We start from the raw sequence: 19,144 nt of genomic DNA on the forward strand, positions 1-19,144 counted from the left end.
AGACTCCGTGCTGACTGTGCAGAGCCTGCTTGAGATTCTCTTTCTCCCTCGCTCTGTGTCCCTTCCCCACTCGCTCTGTTTCTCTCTCAAAAATAAATAAGCTTAAATTTAAAAAAATGTAAACTAAAGCCAGAATTATTTCAATATCTTGTTATGAGATAGGAACTAACAATGAAAATCTTTTATACTACAGTCTCACTTAAAATTTTATTGTAAAGTATTTCAAAGATCTGCCAAACCTACACATTCATCTTTTACAAAGTCAAGAGGTCAGTTTGTTGATGTGTGTTAAACGACTGTCAGAGAGATGCCCCATAAACAAATATTTTAAAAATGAAAAAAAAAAAAACATTTAATTTGGTCCTTCAAGGTAAAGGTCATGCTCTAACAGTAAAATAGAAAATAATTACTTTAAAAAATCTCTGGAGAGAGCATTTTAAAATCAGATGTTTATAAGTGTTTCAGTTGCTAGGCTTTTTTGTTGCTGAAAATAATACATATCACCCTGTGATATTGTGATATAATAAGAAAAATGTATTTCATCTTCATTCTCATTTCTGCCACAAGAGCTTCTAAAACCCCTGTAATTTCCTGAGAAATAAGGGTATCTTTCTGTTATGACACTGATCTTCTTTCCCAGTTCTAAAACCCTTGTAATCTCTGGAGTGAGAAGACTCTTTTTGTATGCAAATAAGGTAACTCTTGGGGCCCTGGATAGCTTCAGACTGCCCCCCCCCATTTCCTCAGGAAACCATGTGATTGGAGGGTTGGAACTTTCAGCCCTGCTCCCTAGCTCTGGGGAGAGGAAAGGAGGGGTACTGAAGATTAAGTTAATCGCCAATGGCCCATGATTTAATCAATTGTGTCCACTTAATGGAACCTCTGTAAAAATTCCAAACAGTGGGGTTTGCAGGCCTTCTGGGTTAGCGAATACGCTGAAGTACTGGGAGGGTGCTGTGACCAGAAAGGACATTGGTCCTCTCAATGCACAGCCCCTCTCGCCCCATTACTTGCCTTCTGTATCTCTTCCTTTTGGCTGTTCCTAAGTTGTAGCCTTTGTAATAAATCAGGAGTAGTACGTAAAGTGCCTTCCTGCGTTCTGTGAGCTGTTCTAGCAAATTATGGATCCCGAGGAGGGGATCGTGGAAACCCCTGACTCAGAGCCGGCCTGTCAAAAGTAGGGGAGGCCTGAGACTTGGAATTGGTGAGTGAAGTGGGGACAGTCTTGTGAAACAGAGCCCTTACCCACTGGGATCTGTGCTAGCTCCACCGTGTAGTTAGTGTCAGAATTGAATTACCTTGTAGACAGCCAGCTGGTGTATACAGAAACTTAAGAGATTGTCGGGTCTGGAAAACCCACGTTCAGTGTCAGAGTGCTGAAATGTAGAAATAGATCATACAGTCCTAAAAGGTCTCTTCTACGCGCTAAAACAATTTGAAATACAATTTCCTCAAATGATTAAAAGCCTTATAAATGAAGATTTTCAATGATGTTTGAACCCATTGGTTCAAAATATAAAATGTGGCACTGATTTGTTTGCCAAACCACTGATAGACTTCAGGAAGGATGGAAATTCCCAAGCCTAATAGTACTAAAATCCTTTGTATGTTTGATAAATGAGTGAAAAGCGTATGTCGTGCTATAGGGGTGCAGTGAATGCTGCATTTCTGTTTGGATCTGTAGATCTTTGTGAGCTCATTTTCAGCTATAATAACCATTAAAACAGGCATTGAAATAAACTGAACTTAGGATTAGACCTTTTAGTCACACATATAATAATAAAGTATATCAACCACTTTGTTCTCCCAAAAATGTCCTTTATTTTATTTTATTTTATTTTATTTTATTTTATTTTATTTTATTTTATTTTATTTTTCAACATTTATTCATTTTCGAGAGACAGAGACAGAGCATGAGTGGGGAAGGGTCAGAGAGAGAGGGAGACACAGAATCCGAAGCAGGCTCCAGGCTCTGAGCTGTCAGCACAGAGCCCGATGTGGGGTTCGAACTCACGAACTGTGAGATCATGACCTAAGCCGAAGTCAGACGCTCAACCGACTGAGCCACCCAGGCGCCCCCAAAAACATCTTTTAATTTTTAATAAGAATGAAAGTTGTTTGTATTATCAACAAATAAAGTCCAAGAGCATTTTTTAGATATTGTTTTCCATAGTTGGCTCAGTTTTTGTTACTGTTTTCATATATTTTACAGTGTATCTTCTCAGAAAAAACTTTGATTGATAGTATATTTAGAGCTACTGACCTAGAACAGTCTCCACTATTGTACATGTCATTCTTTATCACAATTACGTGTTCCCACTTCTGTCTCCCTGGCTGATCAGTGAGCTCTCCCTGAGGGCAAGGATGGGTCTTTGAACTGCCTCCTTCCAGCACAAGTCTGGAACATGGTGGGTGTTTCATAAACATTTGTTAAACAAATGAATAAATGCAATATCTCTTCCTTCCCACCCATCTTTGAGACATCTGCTTAGAGAGTCCTCTCTCGGAAATGAACAGGTGATTGGCTCTTCATTTCCATGAAATGAAAATCAGCCTCTTGAGCATGATATTTAAGAAAACTGTGCACTCTGGCTCACCTCACCTGGCCAGCTCGACTGCCTTCTGTGCAACTATATTCTAGACATACTCTTGTTCCCTCAAATTTCTCTTGTATCTTGACCTTCTACATGTTTGTCTGTTTCTCTGTCTGGAAGCATTTTCTACCCATACCTATCAGTTAAAATCATATTGAATCATCAACACTCTGTTCTCTTTACTCAGAATTAATTGCCTTCTCCTCTGTGTTCTCACTGAACTTTGATTTAATTTCTGTTATTGCCCTTATCACCCTCTGACATGGATTATATTTGTTTTACATCTATCTTTCTGTCATGTGTGCTTCCTGAGAATAGAATCTCTGATCTTTTATAATCGTCATACCTAAAAGTCTGCCTTATACATTGGAAATATGTAATATTTGTTTAACACACTCTTGCCTCATTCATTCTTTGAGTGAACATTGATTGCGTGCCTAGAAGGTATGAGGTGTGGTGACAGGCACTAGATATATAGGTGATATCCCCTTGTGTATAGATGGTATGCCTTGTCCTCACAGTGAAGGACAGTCATAGGAACAACTAAAAAGTTTCTTAAGTATAAAGTCCTTTCAAGCAGTTAGTTCAAGTGGAAGGATAGAAGTGAGAAACAAGTTATCATTCATTTATTTGAATTTGGATTCAAGAAATATGATAGATACCAGAAGAGCAAAAGTGGCCAGGGGCAGAACTTTCTCTGCATTGTCCACTGTCTTCAGCTCAACCCTGTTTCCTGCGGGTGTTGGCTCAGCTCCTTGTTGCTGTCTTCCTACTGGTGACTGAAACATTTTGGTACTGAAACACCTAGGTATGTTATGGAATAGCTTTCAAAATCCCCAGCAAATTTTAAGATAAAACATAAGATCGCAAAAAAAAGAAGAAGAAGGAGAAGGAGAAGGAGAAGGAGAAGGAGAAGGAGAAGAAAGAAGAAAGAAGAAAGAAGAAAGAAGAAAGAAGAAGTGCTTAGAGCTCTGCTCCAGTCCCCTGACCTCTAAGTCCTTGGAGGTGTTTGTTCCTTCTCTGCCATTAAAATGATACTGGAAAATGGCTGTGACTGAAATGAATGAACTCTTTAACTTTTGCTTCTGAATGTTATATATCTCATTTTTCTTATGATTCAGTAGCGTCTTCCTTTGAGAAAATCTATCATAAAAACTTCATAAAATAGGTACATTACACTAAACTTAAACATGGATTTCCTTGAAGAGTTCTCCAAATATAATGCTTATTTACATACTATTTTCTATTTGACTTGAGTAGTTGAAGTGTGATAAATTTGACACTGAGCATTGTGAATTTTTTCAAGTTGATGAACAGTCAGAAATGAGGATAAAAATAATTCATGATTATAATATACCAAATAATATTATGATATATGTAAAATGCAACTTACATAGTGAGTTTTAGGCAATAAGTATTACACGGAAAATGTATTTAGGGTTGTTAACCATGAGAGACATGCTAAGCCGGTCTCACGGAGAGCTGGTGGACTTAAGTCTTCTGATGGATTTCCTTAGCAGCAGGCTATTTCTCATTTGTCTTAGTGATCAAAAATAGGTATTTCAGGAGTGCCTGGGTGGGTCAGTTGGTGAGGTGTCCGATTCTTGATTTCAGCTCAGGTCATGATCTCAGGGTCCTGAGATCCAGCCCCACGTCGGGTTTCACACTGAGTGTGGAGCCTGCTTAAGATTCTCCTTCTCTCCCTCTGCCCCTCCTGCGCGTGCTCTCTCTCTCTCTCTTTGAATTGCCTCTGGTAAAATATCTTTCGATATTTAATCTCATGCAAGATCTAGTTCATACTGTACCAAAGATGGTACATTATTAGTATGGTGAGTTAGGTTCGCTTAAGTATATTATGAGTTTAAGCTCATCAGGGGAAGAAATTTCTACCTATTTTGTTCACAGATACTTCAGCATCCAAAGCAATGCCCATGAATAAATGCTGAATACAAATTTATTGAATAAAAGAGTAGATAATATCCTGATATGAAAAGATATTCACATTAATTTTTGACTCTCTCATGCTTTTCTGTTGTGACCCAATTAATGAGACTTTTAAAAACTATAAACTACTCATTACTGTATTTTCTGGTAAAGCTTTACTCAGTGGACACAGTGTTCCCCAGCCTCACGCTCTGGTTTCATCTGTGTGTACATCTTTGCCCACTCATTAGTTTTGCATTTAATCTGCATTTTTGTTCTTCTATTCCTTTTTTAGAACTGATTAGAAAATGCATTGTTTAATGTTAGGAGCAAAGGGTAATAAAGGACCTGCATACTGTTTTTCTTTTTAAGGCTGGAAAAGAGGAAATGAAGTTCCCACAAAGAAATTAGGTCATCTTGAGTTCCTAAAATTTACCAAGCCAGAAACCTAGCTTTCAGAGAAAAGACAAAAGATCCAGTTTTTAAATATATCATTTTAGTAGATTTATTTTTAAAGATTAGACAACTCACATCTTTCAGATTTGTTAAGAGATTTGATTATCAGCATGGCTTTGAATATTAGAGGAGTTTCTTTTTAAATAAGTGTTAATACAGTGATAGGAGATGTGGGGAGGGAAGTAGATTTTGAAAACTAAGCATATTTTGAAATGTTTAGCTTCCATCAGATAACTACTTTGCTGTGGCTATTTTCTACCTGTTGTTCCCAGTGAGAAGCTACCCCTGAAGAGAACAGTGTTGCATCACAGTAGACTTCCTTCCATAAATATTATCCCCCTAATGTCTTCCTTTCTTTTATGGTTTGTTAGGATTTTTTGCATCTGGACACGTTAGTGATGAGTGATTGACTGCTAAATAAACTATTTGTCCTCCAAAACAGCTATTTTAAGAGCTGGAGTCTTTTCAGTCACTTTGGCAGAAATAATATTTTGCTTATCTTATTAAAAAGACTTTTCCCTCAAAGCGTTCAGAGCACATATAACAATAATATTCTTTCTGTCTCCACTTTATCTTCCTTGCTTTTTACTCTACTCTGCTCCCTCATTTATTCTCTTTTAATTCCCTCTTTAGACACGAGTAATCTTGAGCTTCAAGAGGTGAAGTGATTGACCAACGTCTAAATCTGGACTCAGAGTTAGGCCAGTGGTGGTTTTTAACAAACACTGCAATAATCACAGTTAATTTGTGTCTTCCTTTTTTTGTATTGTATGGTAACACTGCTTATATTAGTGGCCCTTTCTGTTTGACGTCCTTGAGAAGTTTCTCTTGCAACATGGCGGAAATACATTTGCCTTTTACAGGCAAGAGTAAGAAAGGGTGTGTTGCTATTCAAGGGGGAGCCCAGACCGCTTGTACACATTGTTTACAACTTAACGTTTGTTTGCCTCAGCTATGTCTAAGTAGCACTCTGTTTTATTTTTGAAAATTATCAGTGTCCCTTACCTTCATTTCATTGATAGTTAAAATAAACCTTTGGAAATGATATTCTTGATGATGCCGTGAACTCTTTTCCACTTGGCAATATCATTCAGCAGCGTTACTTCTCAGTGGGTAATGTTATGCTTATCTCTTATTGGCAGAAATTACTATTTACTTCTATTTTCAGGACCTTCCCTCATTTAGAAATATTTGGCAAATATTTGTTAAGTGTCTCCTATGTGCCATGGTCCAGCTTTCCTTTCCCATGTTTCACTTCTATTAATGACTAGTCTATTCCTACAGCCAATTTTATTTAATGAACCATAAAGTTAGAGATAATTTTTGTTAGCTATTTGAAACTCTTATATGTCGTCTTTCTTCTTTCACTCTTATGTTTAACTACTATTGCTTTTCTAAAAGAAAGCTAACCATAAGCCAATTTAAACACAGCTTACTAAAATATCATTTTTAAAATAAACATCACTATTTTGAGATCATTTGCTCTTCAGTAAATTAGCAGATATTAGCTTAATGTACCTTTACAAGCAACATTTCAAGAACAGATTGTGCTTGCTCTCCAGAGGCCAATTTTCTTTCCTTATTTTGACAAAAACCTAGTCTTTATACAACTTAATTATTTTTATTGCATGTAGAATGATTTTAAATTACTATCAAGACATTAATAACTCTATTTAAAAAAAACTTTAAAATTACAGGATTAAGAGGACTCTAAGGTGACTCAGTCAATTAAGCATCTGACTTAGGCTCAGGTCATGATCTCACAGATAGTGGGTTTGAGCCCCGCGTTGGGCACTGTGCTGACAACTCACAGCCTGGAGCCTACGTCAGATTCTGTGTCTCCCTCTCTCTCTGCACCCCTACCCTGCTCATGCTCTGTCTCTCTCTCAAAAATAAATAAACATTAAAAAAAAATTTTTTTTAATCACAGAATTAAAAAAAGAATAGAGTTTAGCACCATATTTCTTTGAGTAGCCCCTTTATCTACACAGGCTTTAATTGATAGAAAACTTTAGTTTGCAAGATAGTGAGAAGTGAGAACATTTATGTCAGCGATTAGCTAAACATTCTAATTAATTCAAGCATTACAGATAATAGTTATGTACTGAAAACCATTTTTTAAATTAAGCCGTAGGCTAAGAAAATGTGATTTAGATGTGTTTTAAATTCCCTTCTCTTCTCTATTGTTGAAATTACTAATTCTATTTAAACTTTTATAAGCTTATATTTCAGAGATGTTCTTGAGAGGAACAAATTGTAATAGAATTGAAATTGTAGCAAATAAAATACTCTCTTAGGGTTATTGCCTATTTGTGTGGAGAACTATTATCTTTTGATCCAAGATGCTCCTAAACACAGAGCAATGATTTTAATCAACTTTTCAGAAAAATAATCATTATATTGGCTTTAAGCGTCAATTCATATGCTGCTTGTGACAATAATGGTTACCTTATCACTTCACTAAGTTGAAACTTATGATATTGTAAGATACCTTGAAAAACAAGCTTTCTCTTAGTGTATTAAATACTATGCAAACATAGTAGGTTATTTGCCACTCTTACATCACCAGTGAAACTTAACTGACATATAAGCCAATCCATTTTTTAATAGCATATCATTTTACACATTTTACTAACCTCTGCTTTTCCTTTGATGTATATGATGAAAGATCAATAAAAAGAACAGAACAAAACCACCTTTTTTCTATAAATTCCTCTTTCTCACAGACTACTCCACTGAAAGCCATGATTTCCATTTGTGTTTATTCTCATTTGTAATCCTTTTTAGAAATCATCTGATTTGTGCATGTTCCCTCAAACCTTTGGTTTTTAATTCTAACACAAAAGTCTTTTGATAAATCTAATTTGGCAAGTTGTATCTTATCAGAATTCAAGTGTTATAGAACAATTTCATTTGCCTTTTTAAAATTGGAATTCAGCTTGAATTTCCTTCCCACTGACAATGATACAAGAGTTCCTTTTTCCATTTTGGTGCTTGAAGGTGTCATGTTGTTGCCCATTAAATATGTGACAAATGAAGTGAGAAATTCATTATATAGCTATAAAAATCTGTGTGAACACACTGTTTCTCTTCCTCACCCAACCCCCCTTCTGTATTGCTAGAATATTAACAACGAATTTAAGGGAAATTAGTTAAACTGTGTTCTTGTTTGCTTAAAACTCTAAAAATTAATTTTTTAGCAGAAGATAGCATAAAGTATGTCCTATAGAAAACTTGTAAGACCCAGGAATAGAGAAAATGGACATATGACTAGATATCATTACACTGCATAAGAAACATTGTGTTCATACTAAAAGTGGATAAGCACCAATAAATTGTCACCGTATGTTTTGTTTTCACTTTTCTTAACATCCTCAAGGCTTTATTTCAAACACATCTGAATTTGAATTTTAGCCAACATTAAAAGTGGTATCCGATTCTTTGTAAAGTGTTAGTGCTTGGGCTATAGGAAGCAGTAGATAATAAGGCAGGTATCAGACCCATGAGAGCCAGAATCATTGGGGTGGGAGCTTGGAATAGAGGTCAGGAAGAGCAATAGACCAGACTCCAGGGAATTAACTCAAGAAGCCACTTGCCATTTAGTCAAATTAGAGGGAAAAGCCTTTCAAGCTAGGTGCAGATAAGTTAGGTAGTCTAGAAATTATAAATGTCAATAATTGTATTGCCAACATACCTGTTCAAGCCCTGGTATGTGAGGATACTGATGGAGGAGTTACTCACTACAATAAGTCTAAATTCAACTCAGTTGGAGTCCATGATGGATGTAAACAAGGTCTTCCATACTCCCTTGACTAGTCAACTGCAAGTGTACTTCTCAATATGACTGTACTTTCTAATAAACACTTATAAATTAATAAAAAAGATTTCTTATATCTAGTAGAGTCAGCCTTAATCTAACCCAACATTTACTGAAGTGGATTCTATAGTTCCAGATTCTCTGTTTAAAAAAAAAAAAAAAGGTCCCTGGTCCAATAAATTTGGAAATCCACATACTATATGTTGTGCTATAAGCCACAGTGTTGACTTTTAATTTTTAGCGTTTTTGTCATTTTATTCATGCATTCATTTATTCAGCGAATATGTATTAAATGCATTCTATGTGCCAGATATCCATTAGATGCAGGGAACTGGATGAGGGACAGGTAGATATGGTCTACCTTCTTAAATCTTACAGTCTATGTAGAAAGATATTAAGATAAGTAATTAGAATATAGTGTGTTAAGGGTTGAAATAGAGGAGATCCAGGGCTCAAAGGGAACATGCAACAGGGTCACCTAACCTGGTCTTTTTAGAAAGGGTCATGGTGGGTATTTCCAAGAAACACCATCTACACTCAAGACCTGAAGATCAGGTAGAAGTTAGACAGGCAAGAACTTTCAGTCCTAACAGCAGAAATAATGATAACAAACTGGTAAGGCTGATGTGTAGTTACACTCTTTATATCTGCCATATGCTGTGCTAGGTACTTTCCAAGTGTTCTGTCATCGATCCTCCTGGGTGGATTGTATTACTTACCCAAGATCAGGTGGCTAATAAGTGATAAGAACTAGAATTTGAATCCTGATTGGTCTGACTCCAATGTCTTCTTTCTACTACCCCACAGCTGCCTGTCAAAGCAATTCACTTATTTTGATTAAATTTGTTTTGCTAAAGCAAAAACTTACTTGAAAGATATCTTAAGTTTGCTTGGTTTGTCATTGTCATATAGTATTTATCAGTTTTTTAAATAAATACACTTTTTATAATTTTAATAGATGGTGATAAATGTTAGCATTTGGGGAGAAGTTTCAGAAGTATATTATAACACTAAGGTCTGAAGTTCACATTCCAAGTATGGCCTCACACATAGTAGGTACTCAAAAGAACACAGGTATAACTCCACATATTACTTGATAAGTGATAGAGAAATTTGAAAAGGCAACCTTCAATTCTTATAAAGAAAAGTGCTACTCACATTTTAAAAGTAATTTAGTTCTCTATGTGATATGATCAAGATGGCCATAGAATTTTTTATTTTAAAGAGAGCATATATGTAGAAGACGAAGATATAGAATTGATCCCCTTAAATGTGTCTGGACCTACCTATCACCTGCAGCTTATATACACATTTTTGGTGAAAGTAATTCATAGATGATACGAATTTCCTATCTCATCATGTGAGAACGTATATAACATCAAGAGAGCTCACTATTAATAATTTGAATATTCTGATCTAAAGGAAGGTCTGGCACACTCTAGCAAATAGATTTAAGAAAATGGAATGGATTGTCTTAATCCTAGCAGAAATGTTCAAAAGCCTGTGGTTGCTGGAGGGAGGTAAGACAGTCTGGCTTTTGCACATGCTGTGGGCAGATTGGGCCAGAATGTGGAATTCATACACTTGCCTTAATTGGTCATGTCAGGATGCCAGTCATCACCAAAGTCACCATCAAAATTCCTTTCAAATAATATAAATATTATTTCTCTAATGCAAATATATATGTTTTTAATTTCTCCTCCTCACTCTCAGGAGGTGATTTTGAGGAGTGAAATGGTCACAAATGAAATTACTAGAAAGGAAAGGAGAAGTAAAGAACCTGGATAATCTGTAAACCTGGATTGATTTCCAAACCCTGTAATTCATATTTACATCCACAAAATACTGTTGCTAAATGGAATTTCATTTGTTGTTATTCATTTTGAGAAAAGTGGGTGGTGAATAAAAATTTAAAAAGAAGTCCTCCTGTGCTGTATTTTTATTCATGTCTGTTTATTTTCTTACTAACTATAAAATATTTCGGTTTAACTTCAGGGACACCACAGTACAAACCCTTACTCTTCAGCCTTCTGTTAAAGATGGACTGATTGTATACGAAGACTCACCTTTGGTTAGTAATCCAACTATATGAATATTCTCAACTCTATTTTTCTGAATGATAGTTGTATTTCAGCCTTTGAGAGGGATTTGTAAATATCCCATAGATTTCAATGAATTTCAGTCTAAACTGGAAAACACTCATTCGTATGTCATTTGGGGAGTAGATATTTAAATACAAATTATTGAGAAAATAAAATGTTTTCTTATTCTGTTCTTTTCTCTTCCAGGTGATTTAGGGAATGATAGAAATCCTCTAATGGTTTCTTTATCATTCCAGAATTAAGGAAAAAAAACTTTGCTGTTTTCAAATGTGTAGTGTTTAAAATTAGATAATGCTTCTAGAATTTTTTTAAATGATTTTAATGAATAAAATATTAGCCCAGTGTTTTGGGTAGCTGGAAAGACCCATCCCTCAACTTCTTACATAAGACCCAAAATAATCCTGGCCTGCCAGGCCTGTCCCTCTGTGTAGATAACCCCTTTGTGGTAATGGCACAAATATGCCAACATAAGAACCTCTCTGGTCCAGAGCTTTTTGAAGTGATTGAAGTCTTTAGAATCTCACTCCTGAATTCTCCCAGGTTGGGCCTGACTTTCCCTGAACAGAGATGTGAAGGCTGGGGTTGGATTAGTGTTTGAAAGCTGTATGTTTTCTCCCTCTTTTTTAATTCAGTTCATTTTTACCCTAAAATTATAAAGAAGAACCCTTATCAGTTTTTTTAGAATATGAATATTTGTGGTAGAGGCAATCATCTGTTTCTCAATTTGTAAAATTATTTGTCAAAACTATGTAATGAGGAAAATTTATTATATGGTTCATTAAAAAAATAAGCTTTGGGTTTACATTTAAATTCATTGAATATTTCCCCCATCTACTCTCTTAAAATGTTTTCTTTTCTTAAGTTTACTTATTTATTTTGAGAGAGAGAGAGGGAGAAAGCAGGGGAGGGGCAGAGAGAGAGAGAGAGAGAGAGAGAGAATCCCAAGCAGGCTCTGCACTGTCAGCCTGGAGCCCAGTGCGGGGCTCAGACTCATGACCCATGAGATCATGACCCGAACTGAAATCAGGAGATAGATGTGTAACCAACTGAACCACCCAGGTGCCCCCCTCTTAAAATGTTTTTAAGAGTTTTTCCTAGCTTTTATTTTTACCTTTCTCTTCATAACGTCGCCACTTATTCAGACACCTAAGACCTAGGATTCTTCCTTATTTTTCCTTTCCTTACTTCCCATGTAATCAGTTGCCAAGACTATAGATTATATGTCCAAAAAACTTCAGATCAAGGTGCCTGGTTGGCTCAATGGGTTAAGCATCCGACTCTTGATCTCACCGCAGATCATGATCTCACAATTCATTAGATGGAGCCCGACATCAGGCTCTGTGAGCCTGCTTGGGATTCTCTCTCTCCCTTTTTCTCTCTCCCCCTCTGCCACTTGTGCCCCCATGTGCACTCTCTCTCTCAAAATAAATTTTAAAAACTTAAAAGAAGAAAACTCTTCAGATCAATTTAATACTTTTTATTTCCACTTTTCCATGCCTCTTCCCTTAAAACCAGGTCCCTCAAACTACTTTTTTACCAGATTATTATGGCAATCCCCTTTTAGTCTACTCTGCATATCGCTGCAGGATTAAACATCCTAAAGTGTAGTTCCAGCCTCCATTCCTATCATGCCTGAACTCATAAATCTTTACGAATTGATTACTTAATGAGACAAAGTACATATTTGTCACTCTGGTGACAAATTAACAGAGACCTGATCTACTCTTTCAGACCCTGTTTTCTTTTTTCTTTCTTACATTTAACCTCTGCTTCAGCCAAGATAGACTACTCATATTCCCTCTTCCCTCAATGTGCCTCAGGATTTCTTGAGTTTGACCAGTGATGCCCTTTATATTGAATACCCACCTCTTGACCATCCATTCTAATCTATTGAAATCCCCCACTCCTTTAGAGCCATAACAAATGCAGTGTTCTGATATCCACTCTTGATTGTGATGTCTCAGTCTTCTTAACCTCCATGGAACTCTAGTTTCAGTATTTGTTTCGCTTGTTTTAAATCTCCCCTACTCTGGGGTGTGAAATGTGGACATCACCAACATAGGAATAATTATGTTGCCAAAGGGGAATAAATTGATTACTGCAGAGTTAACAATTTAGTACCTATGTGAAGCTTTTAGAGGTGATCTATAAATTTTGTTTCCAGCTCTGCTACACATTTTTTTTTGTGATAGTGTATCCATAACTTAAGTAAAACTAGCTACTAGTATAAATCCAAAGCAATGAGTGAAAAAATTTTAAAGACACTTGCTTTTATTTTTTTGTTGATGATAAATGTTCTGTCTTCAAAGGTTAAAGCAGTAAAGTTGGGTCATGTTCTGGTGGTAGATGAGGCAGACAAAGCCCCAACAAATGTCACCTGTATTTTAAAAACTCTAGTAGAAAATGGAGAAATGATTCTAGCAGATGGAAGACGCATTGTTGCAAGTGAGTATAAAAAAGCTTTCAATATATGCAAATTTCACATCTTTGGTATCAAATCACACACTTAGCTGGCCATTTTTCTACAAGTAACAAACATAAGTTCCATATAACTAAAGTTGTCTGCATTGACAGTCATTTATAAAAATCAATACATCTGAATCAATCTTTGTCTCACATTTTTATAGTCAGAGAGCATCTGTGAAAATTTTCATAGTAGTTTTAGGTCAAATCAGCTTTATATTTTTCTACTCTGAGAATACTAAGATATAATTTTTTTAATGTTTTTTAACATTTATTCATTTTTGAGAGATACAGCGTGAGCAGGGGAGGGGCAGAGAGAGAGGGAGACACAATCTGAAGCAGGATCCAGGCTCTGAGCTGTCAGCACAGAGCCTGACATGGGGCTCAAATCCACGAACCATGAGATCATGACCTGAGCTGAAGTCAGGCACTTACGTGACTGAGCCACCCAGGCACCCCTAACATAGCATTTTTATTATACTCATTTGTCCATGATTTGTGTGTAATTTAATTTCCTTCATCATTATCTGAATTTTTTAAAAAGCTCTAGCATGTTCTATTGCTTATAATGTTAAAATTAATGTTATTATTACTCATTATAATTAGAAAAATTGCCAGGCATTTTATTATATATATATTTGTCATACATACATGTGAATATGTGTACACACACACACACACACACACACACACACACACACACACACACTCCTACCTCAGGAAGAAGTTATCCTCTGTTTTGGACTACCTTCTTCCTTTTATTGATTTATTGATTGATTGAGTGATTGAATTTTTTCTTGTTAGCAAAAATGTAGATCGATGAATCTCATCAGTCTGTTTAACCTACAAAGAAAAACTGTCTAATGTAATGTCAGAATATTTTCTAGTTTCTAAATTTTTTAATTTTTTTTTTTACATCTTATTTATTTTAGAGAGAGAGAGACCGAGCACAAGTGGGGGAGGGGCAGAGAGAGAGAGGGAGACACAGAATCTGAAGCAGGCTCCAGGCTCTGAGCTGTCAGCACAGAGCCCGATGCAGGGCTTGAACTCACACTGTGAGATCATGACCTAAGCCGGAGTCGGACGCTTAACAGACTGAGCCACCCAGGTGCCCCTTTTCTAGTTTCTAATTTAATTTTTTTGTGTGATGAGAAGACTTGAACATCTATAACTAGTCACTGAAAATATATATAGCCGATAGCAGGGTAATCAAACAAATTGAGACTAATAACTAAAACCTTCAGTATGCAAAGTGAGGATGTAAAGAAAACCCCATTAAAAATGTGCAGGTGCATCACCAGAGGGGTTTTTCTTAGATGTTAGTATTTCAAGATGGCTATTTCTGAGCCTAGGAAACTCAGCACTAATAAAGATATTCTAATATTTCAACTTCACAGTGAATTTGTGGGAGAAATGAGCATTTGAGTTAGACAGCCTGAATACGATCTCCTAGATCATTCAGACTTTCAGGATTAGAATTCTGCCTGACTTTTGGGGTGCCTGGGTGGTTCAGTCTGTTGAGCGACCGACTTCAGCTCAGGTCATGATCTCACGGTTTGTGAGTTCGAGCCCCGCGTCGGGTCTGTGCTGACAGCTGGGAGCCTGGAGCCTACTTCAGATTCTGTGTCTCCCTCTCTCTCTGCCCCTCCCCCACTCATGCTCTGTCTCTCTCGGTATCAGAAATAAACAAACATTAAAAAAAAAAAAAATTCTGCCTGACTTTCATAGATGCATTTTGAAAACAGTAAATGGATAACAAGAAAGAATTGCTGAAACAAAATTGTAGTTAAAGAGTAATTATCTCTTGGTAACCCTTTACATTATCCAATACATTTTTGGAGAATAGTTTAGAAGAAAAAGAGTCGTCCTAATTTTTAAACTCAAATTTAATTGTAGACAACATTTTAAACACAAGAGCCCCTGAAGCTCTTCTGAACATGGTTTCATAAAGCATCACTTCTCAGGCTATGTTTTCCATTTTATTTCCTTTTTAAGTTTTTATTTTTTATTGTCATTTTCATTTTAATTAACTAACTAATTAAATTTTGCCTGTGACACATACTGGTTTATTTACCACTGCTAAATTAATGGAGATCAAACATTAAGATTGTTGATTGTATTTAGTACATGAATAGATGGCATATTTGAAAGATTATATTAAAAAGTAGAAGTGTAGGTTCGTACAGGCTCATCTCAAATAAAACTGCAGGTGCTACATAACTATTCATTTTAAAAGCTGGAATTTAAATAAACCCAGATGACAAGTGTTTCTTCTTAAAATAATCACAATAAAGTTTTTACCATCTGAAATTATTGTCCAGACTAGCAGTTCTATCTGAAATGTACATCAGCCAGTAGAATATCATATTCAGTTTCCTTAAGACAAAGAAAGCTTCAGTCAACTTGAAACTATGTATTTTAGGGGCGCCTGGATGGCTCAGTCGGTTAAGCGTCCGACTTCGGCTCAGGTCATGATCTCGCGGTCTGTGAGTTCAAGCCCCGCGTCGGTCTCTGTGCTGACTGCTGAGAGCCTGGAGCCTGTTTCAGATTCTGTGTCTCCCTCTCTCTCTGACCCTCCCCCGTTCATGCTCTGTCTCTCTCTCTGTCTCAAAAATAAATAAACGTTAAAAAAAATTTAAAAAAAAAGAAACTATTTTAAGAACTAAGGTAGAATCCTTTAATTGGAAATAAATCAACATTGCACAAATGAGCTGAGTAGGTGTTCAAGACCTTTATTCTGTGTTAAGTTTCAGGGCACATAGTCTAAACCAGGAATCACTTCCTAGCTGCATGATGGCAGGCTGTTAGCAAAGTGATGCAGCTACTGATCTGATGAAAATAGAAGGATGTTTGGATTATCTTTTGCGTATCCTTTGGATTATCCTTCGTTATAGATTCTTACCTCTTTTTTTTTTTTAAGGAATAATGTATCTCAAGCCAAGTTTAAATACTGTAAGATAATATTTGGGCAAGTTTGCTTTTTAGATTTACATTGAATTTACATAAAAATATAAGTTCCTGTAAAATTCAGTATATGTGTAATCAGTGTTCTGTTCTTAAGCAAACTTTCTCAAGGAAGTTTTTTTTTCCCCATAACCAAGTTGACACAATCAGATTTTTAGGGTTTTTTTTTTAATTGACTACTTATATTATTTTAAAGGCTGTAACTTGAAATTCTTAAGAATTATTAAATATCAATAAAGACTAAGGAGAAATTATGTTTTTCAGATTCTGCTAATGTCAATGGAAGAGAAAACGTTATTGTGATTCATCCTGATTTTAGAATGATTGTTCTGGCCAACAGACCTGGATTTCCTTTCTTAGGCAATGATTTCTTCGGCACTTTAGGTAAAATAATAATTATAACAATAACAAAAACAATAGCAATAACAATAATAATATTGTCTTAGTAACAGCATGAGGTGGCTGTCACTGAATGCTACCATGTGCTGTGTCATCATCGCAAACACCTTGTGAGAGTATGTGTTATCTCCTTTTGAGAGAAGGAGAATATCAGATTTTCAGAGAGAGTCACCTTTTCTGGAGTCACTTACACAAGGAATATGAGAATCGGGCTTCATATCTAAGTCTGTCTGATTCCAGAGCCTGTAACTGCTCAAACAGTTATACTATGTTTGTTGCTTGGGGTCTCTTAGAATAAAACACAAAATCAGAAATGATTTTCAGTGTTTGGTTTTTGTCACATCCCCATAAGTACGAAAGAGTTTGAGACCAGCTCTGAGGAGACTGATTAACATGGATCAGAGAGGCCCTGAGACAGACTTCCATCAACAAGAGCCTTTAAGAAGGAATTCACTTCTCTATGGCAAGTAGGTGATTCTAGATACCAGTAATTTTCATACTCAACATGGAGCAGGCTCAGTAGGATTTTTGATCTAGCAATTCTGTATCAGTGAATTTTTTCAAGAGAATTCACCCATGCAATGATTGAAATACAAAGATAGGCAATATGGCATTGTTTATGGTAGCAAAACAATGGAAACAACCCAAATGTCCATCCAAATGGGACTGGATAAAGAAACTCTGTGCTATCCACACACTAGGGTGCTATGCAGCAGTTAAAAAAAGAATGGGGTAAGTTTACCTATGCTGATCAAAAAAAAAAAAATCTTTAAAATATATTAAGTGAAATAATAAGTCAGAAGAGTAGTCTACTATTTGAATTAGTTAAAAAACCAAAAGGCAAGAGGGATATGTATATATGAATATGCTTGTACCTGTGTAGAATTTATACAGAAGAGCATTCAATATGTCTCCCACATCCTCTTACCTCCATGACTTCATGTCGGTTCTATTCTATGATGCTCTTCCCATCACTCATTCTTTTTCAGCCATTCTGTTCTCCTGTGTCTTCCTTGAACATATGAAGTATGCTTGCCTTAGGGTCTTCACTTTAGCTGTATCCTCTGCCTGAAGTGCTCTTTCCCCACCAATACCTGCATTTGCTCAGATGTTACCTTCTCCACAAGGACTACCTGTCTCACCTCCACCATCATTACCATTTCTGATATCCTATAGTATGACTTTTTTCTTCTCTGAAACAAACGGTTTCTAATATTTATACTTCCTGTTCATTGCCAGAACATAAACTTCATGAGGACAGGAACTTTTGTGTTTTTGATCAATGATGTATATAAAATACCTAGAGTAGTACTTGGGTCATGGAAGATACTTAATAATTACTTGATGAAAAAATAATAATTACTTGATGAATGAATGAATGAATGAGTGGTTAATTTTCATTTTACATTCATGTTACATTTGATCTTCAGCAAAAAAATATACTTTGTGTTTGAACAGGTTTAGTCTATGAGCTACAAGCTTGAAGTTATCATGGCTTGTGTTTTATTCAGTTACTTTTATAAATATGTAATAATGATAAATTATGATTTGAATGATTTTTGAAAACTAGAAAGTTCTTTCTAAAATGAACATATTGGGGAACCTGGGTGGCTTAATCAGTTAAGCACCTGGGTGGGGAACCTGGGTGGCTTAATTTCAGCCTAAGTCATGATGTCATGATTCATGGGATCAAGCCCTGTGTCAGCTCTGCACTGACAGCATGGAGCCTGCTTGGAATTCTCCCTCTCCCTCTCTCTCTGCACCTCCCTGACTTACATGTATGTGTGTACACGCTCTCTCTATTTCTCAAAATAAATAAATATATAAACTTAAAAAACATAAAATGATCATATTAAATAATGCAAAGCTATTTACTTTAACTTCCTTCAGCCCCCAATCTCTTGGTTTGTGCATCAGTAGAATTACATGAACTTTTAATATGAGAAACCCATCTCTCTTGAGCATAGATTATATGGTACTAGTATAATCTCAGTTGCCTAAATTATGGTTGAAATATTTTGTGTAAGTTCTAGCAATCTGCGCGAGATATAAATTGTGTATAGAGCAGTGATACTAATTCCCCCATCTTGGTATACATAAAGAAACATGCATATGAGACAGATGTATGTCATTTCTGAAAATGTTCAACATGTGTTAAAATTAAAAATTCCAGAACTGTATGAAGAGTATTTTCCAATTAATAGAAAATTAATAAATCACCAAAATTGTGTTTGTATGTATGTATTTTTTAATTAATTTATTTATTTTGAGAGAGAGAAGGAGAAGACATGCACACATGCGTGCGCACAAGAGGGGGAGGGGCAGAGAGAATGGGAGACAGAATCCCAAGCAGTCTCCACACCATTAGTGCAGAGCAGGATGTGGGACTGGAACTCATGAACTGTGAGGTCATGACCTGAGGTGAG

General features: G+C 36.0%; 1 protein-coding gene across 1 annotated transcript in view; it reads left to right on the top strand.

Moving 5' to 3' along the window:
- The window catches only part of VWA8 (von Willebrand factor A domain containing 8), a 366,373-nt gene that overhangs the window by 200,272 nt on the left and 146,957 nt on the right, over nucleotides 1-19,144 (top strand). The window contains exons 22-24 of the mRNA XM_043579664.1: nucleotides 10,786-10,861; nucleotides 13,202-13,337; nucleotides 16,584-16,703. Coding sequence (XP_043435599.1) covers nucleotides 10,786-10,861; nucleotides 13,202-13,337; nucleotides 16,584-16,703 — 332 coding nt within the window. The remainder of the gene's footprint in view (nucleotides 1-10,785; nucleotides 10,862-13,201; nucleotides 13,338-16,583; nucleotides 16,704-19,144) is intronic.

The sequence above is a fragment of the Prionailurus bengalensis genome, chromosome A1 (assembly GCF_016509475.1).
Source record: "Prionailurus bengalensis isolate Pbe53 chromosome A1, Fcat_Pben_1.1_paternal_pri, whole genome shotgun sequence".
Classification (NCBI taxonomy): Eukaryota; Metazoa; Chordata; class Mammalia; order Carnivora; family Felidae; genus Prionailurus; species Prionailurus bengalensis.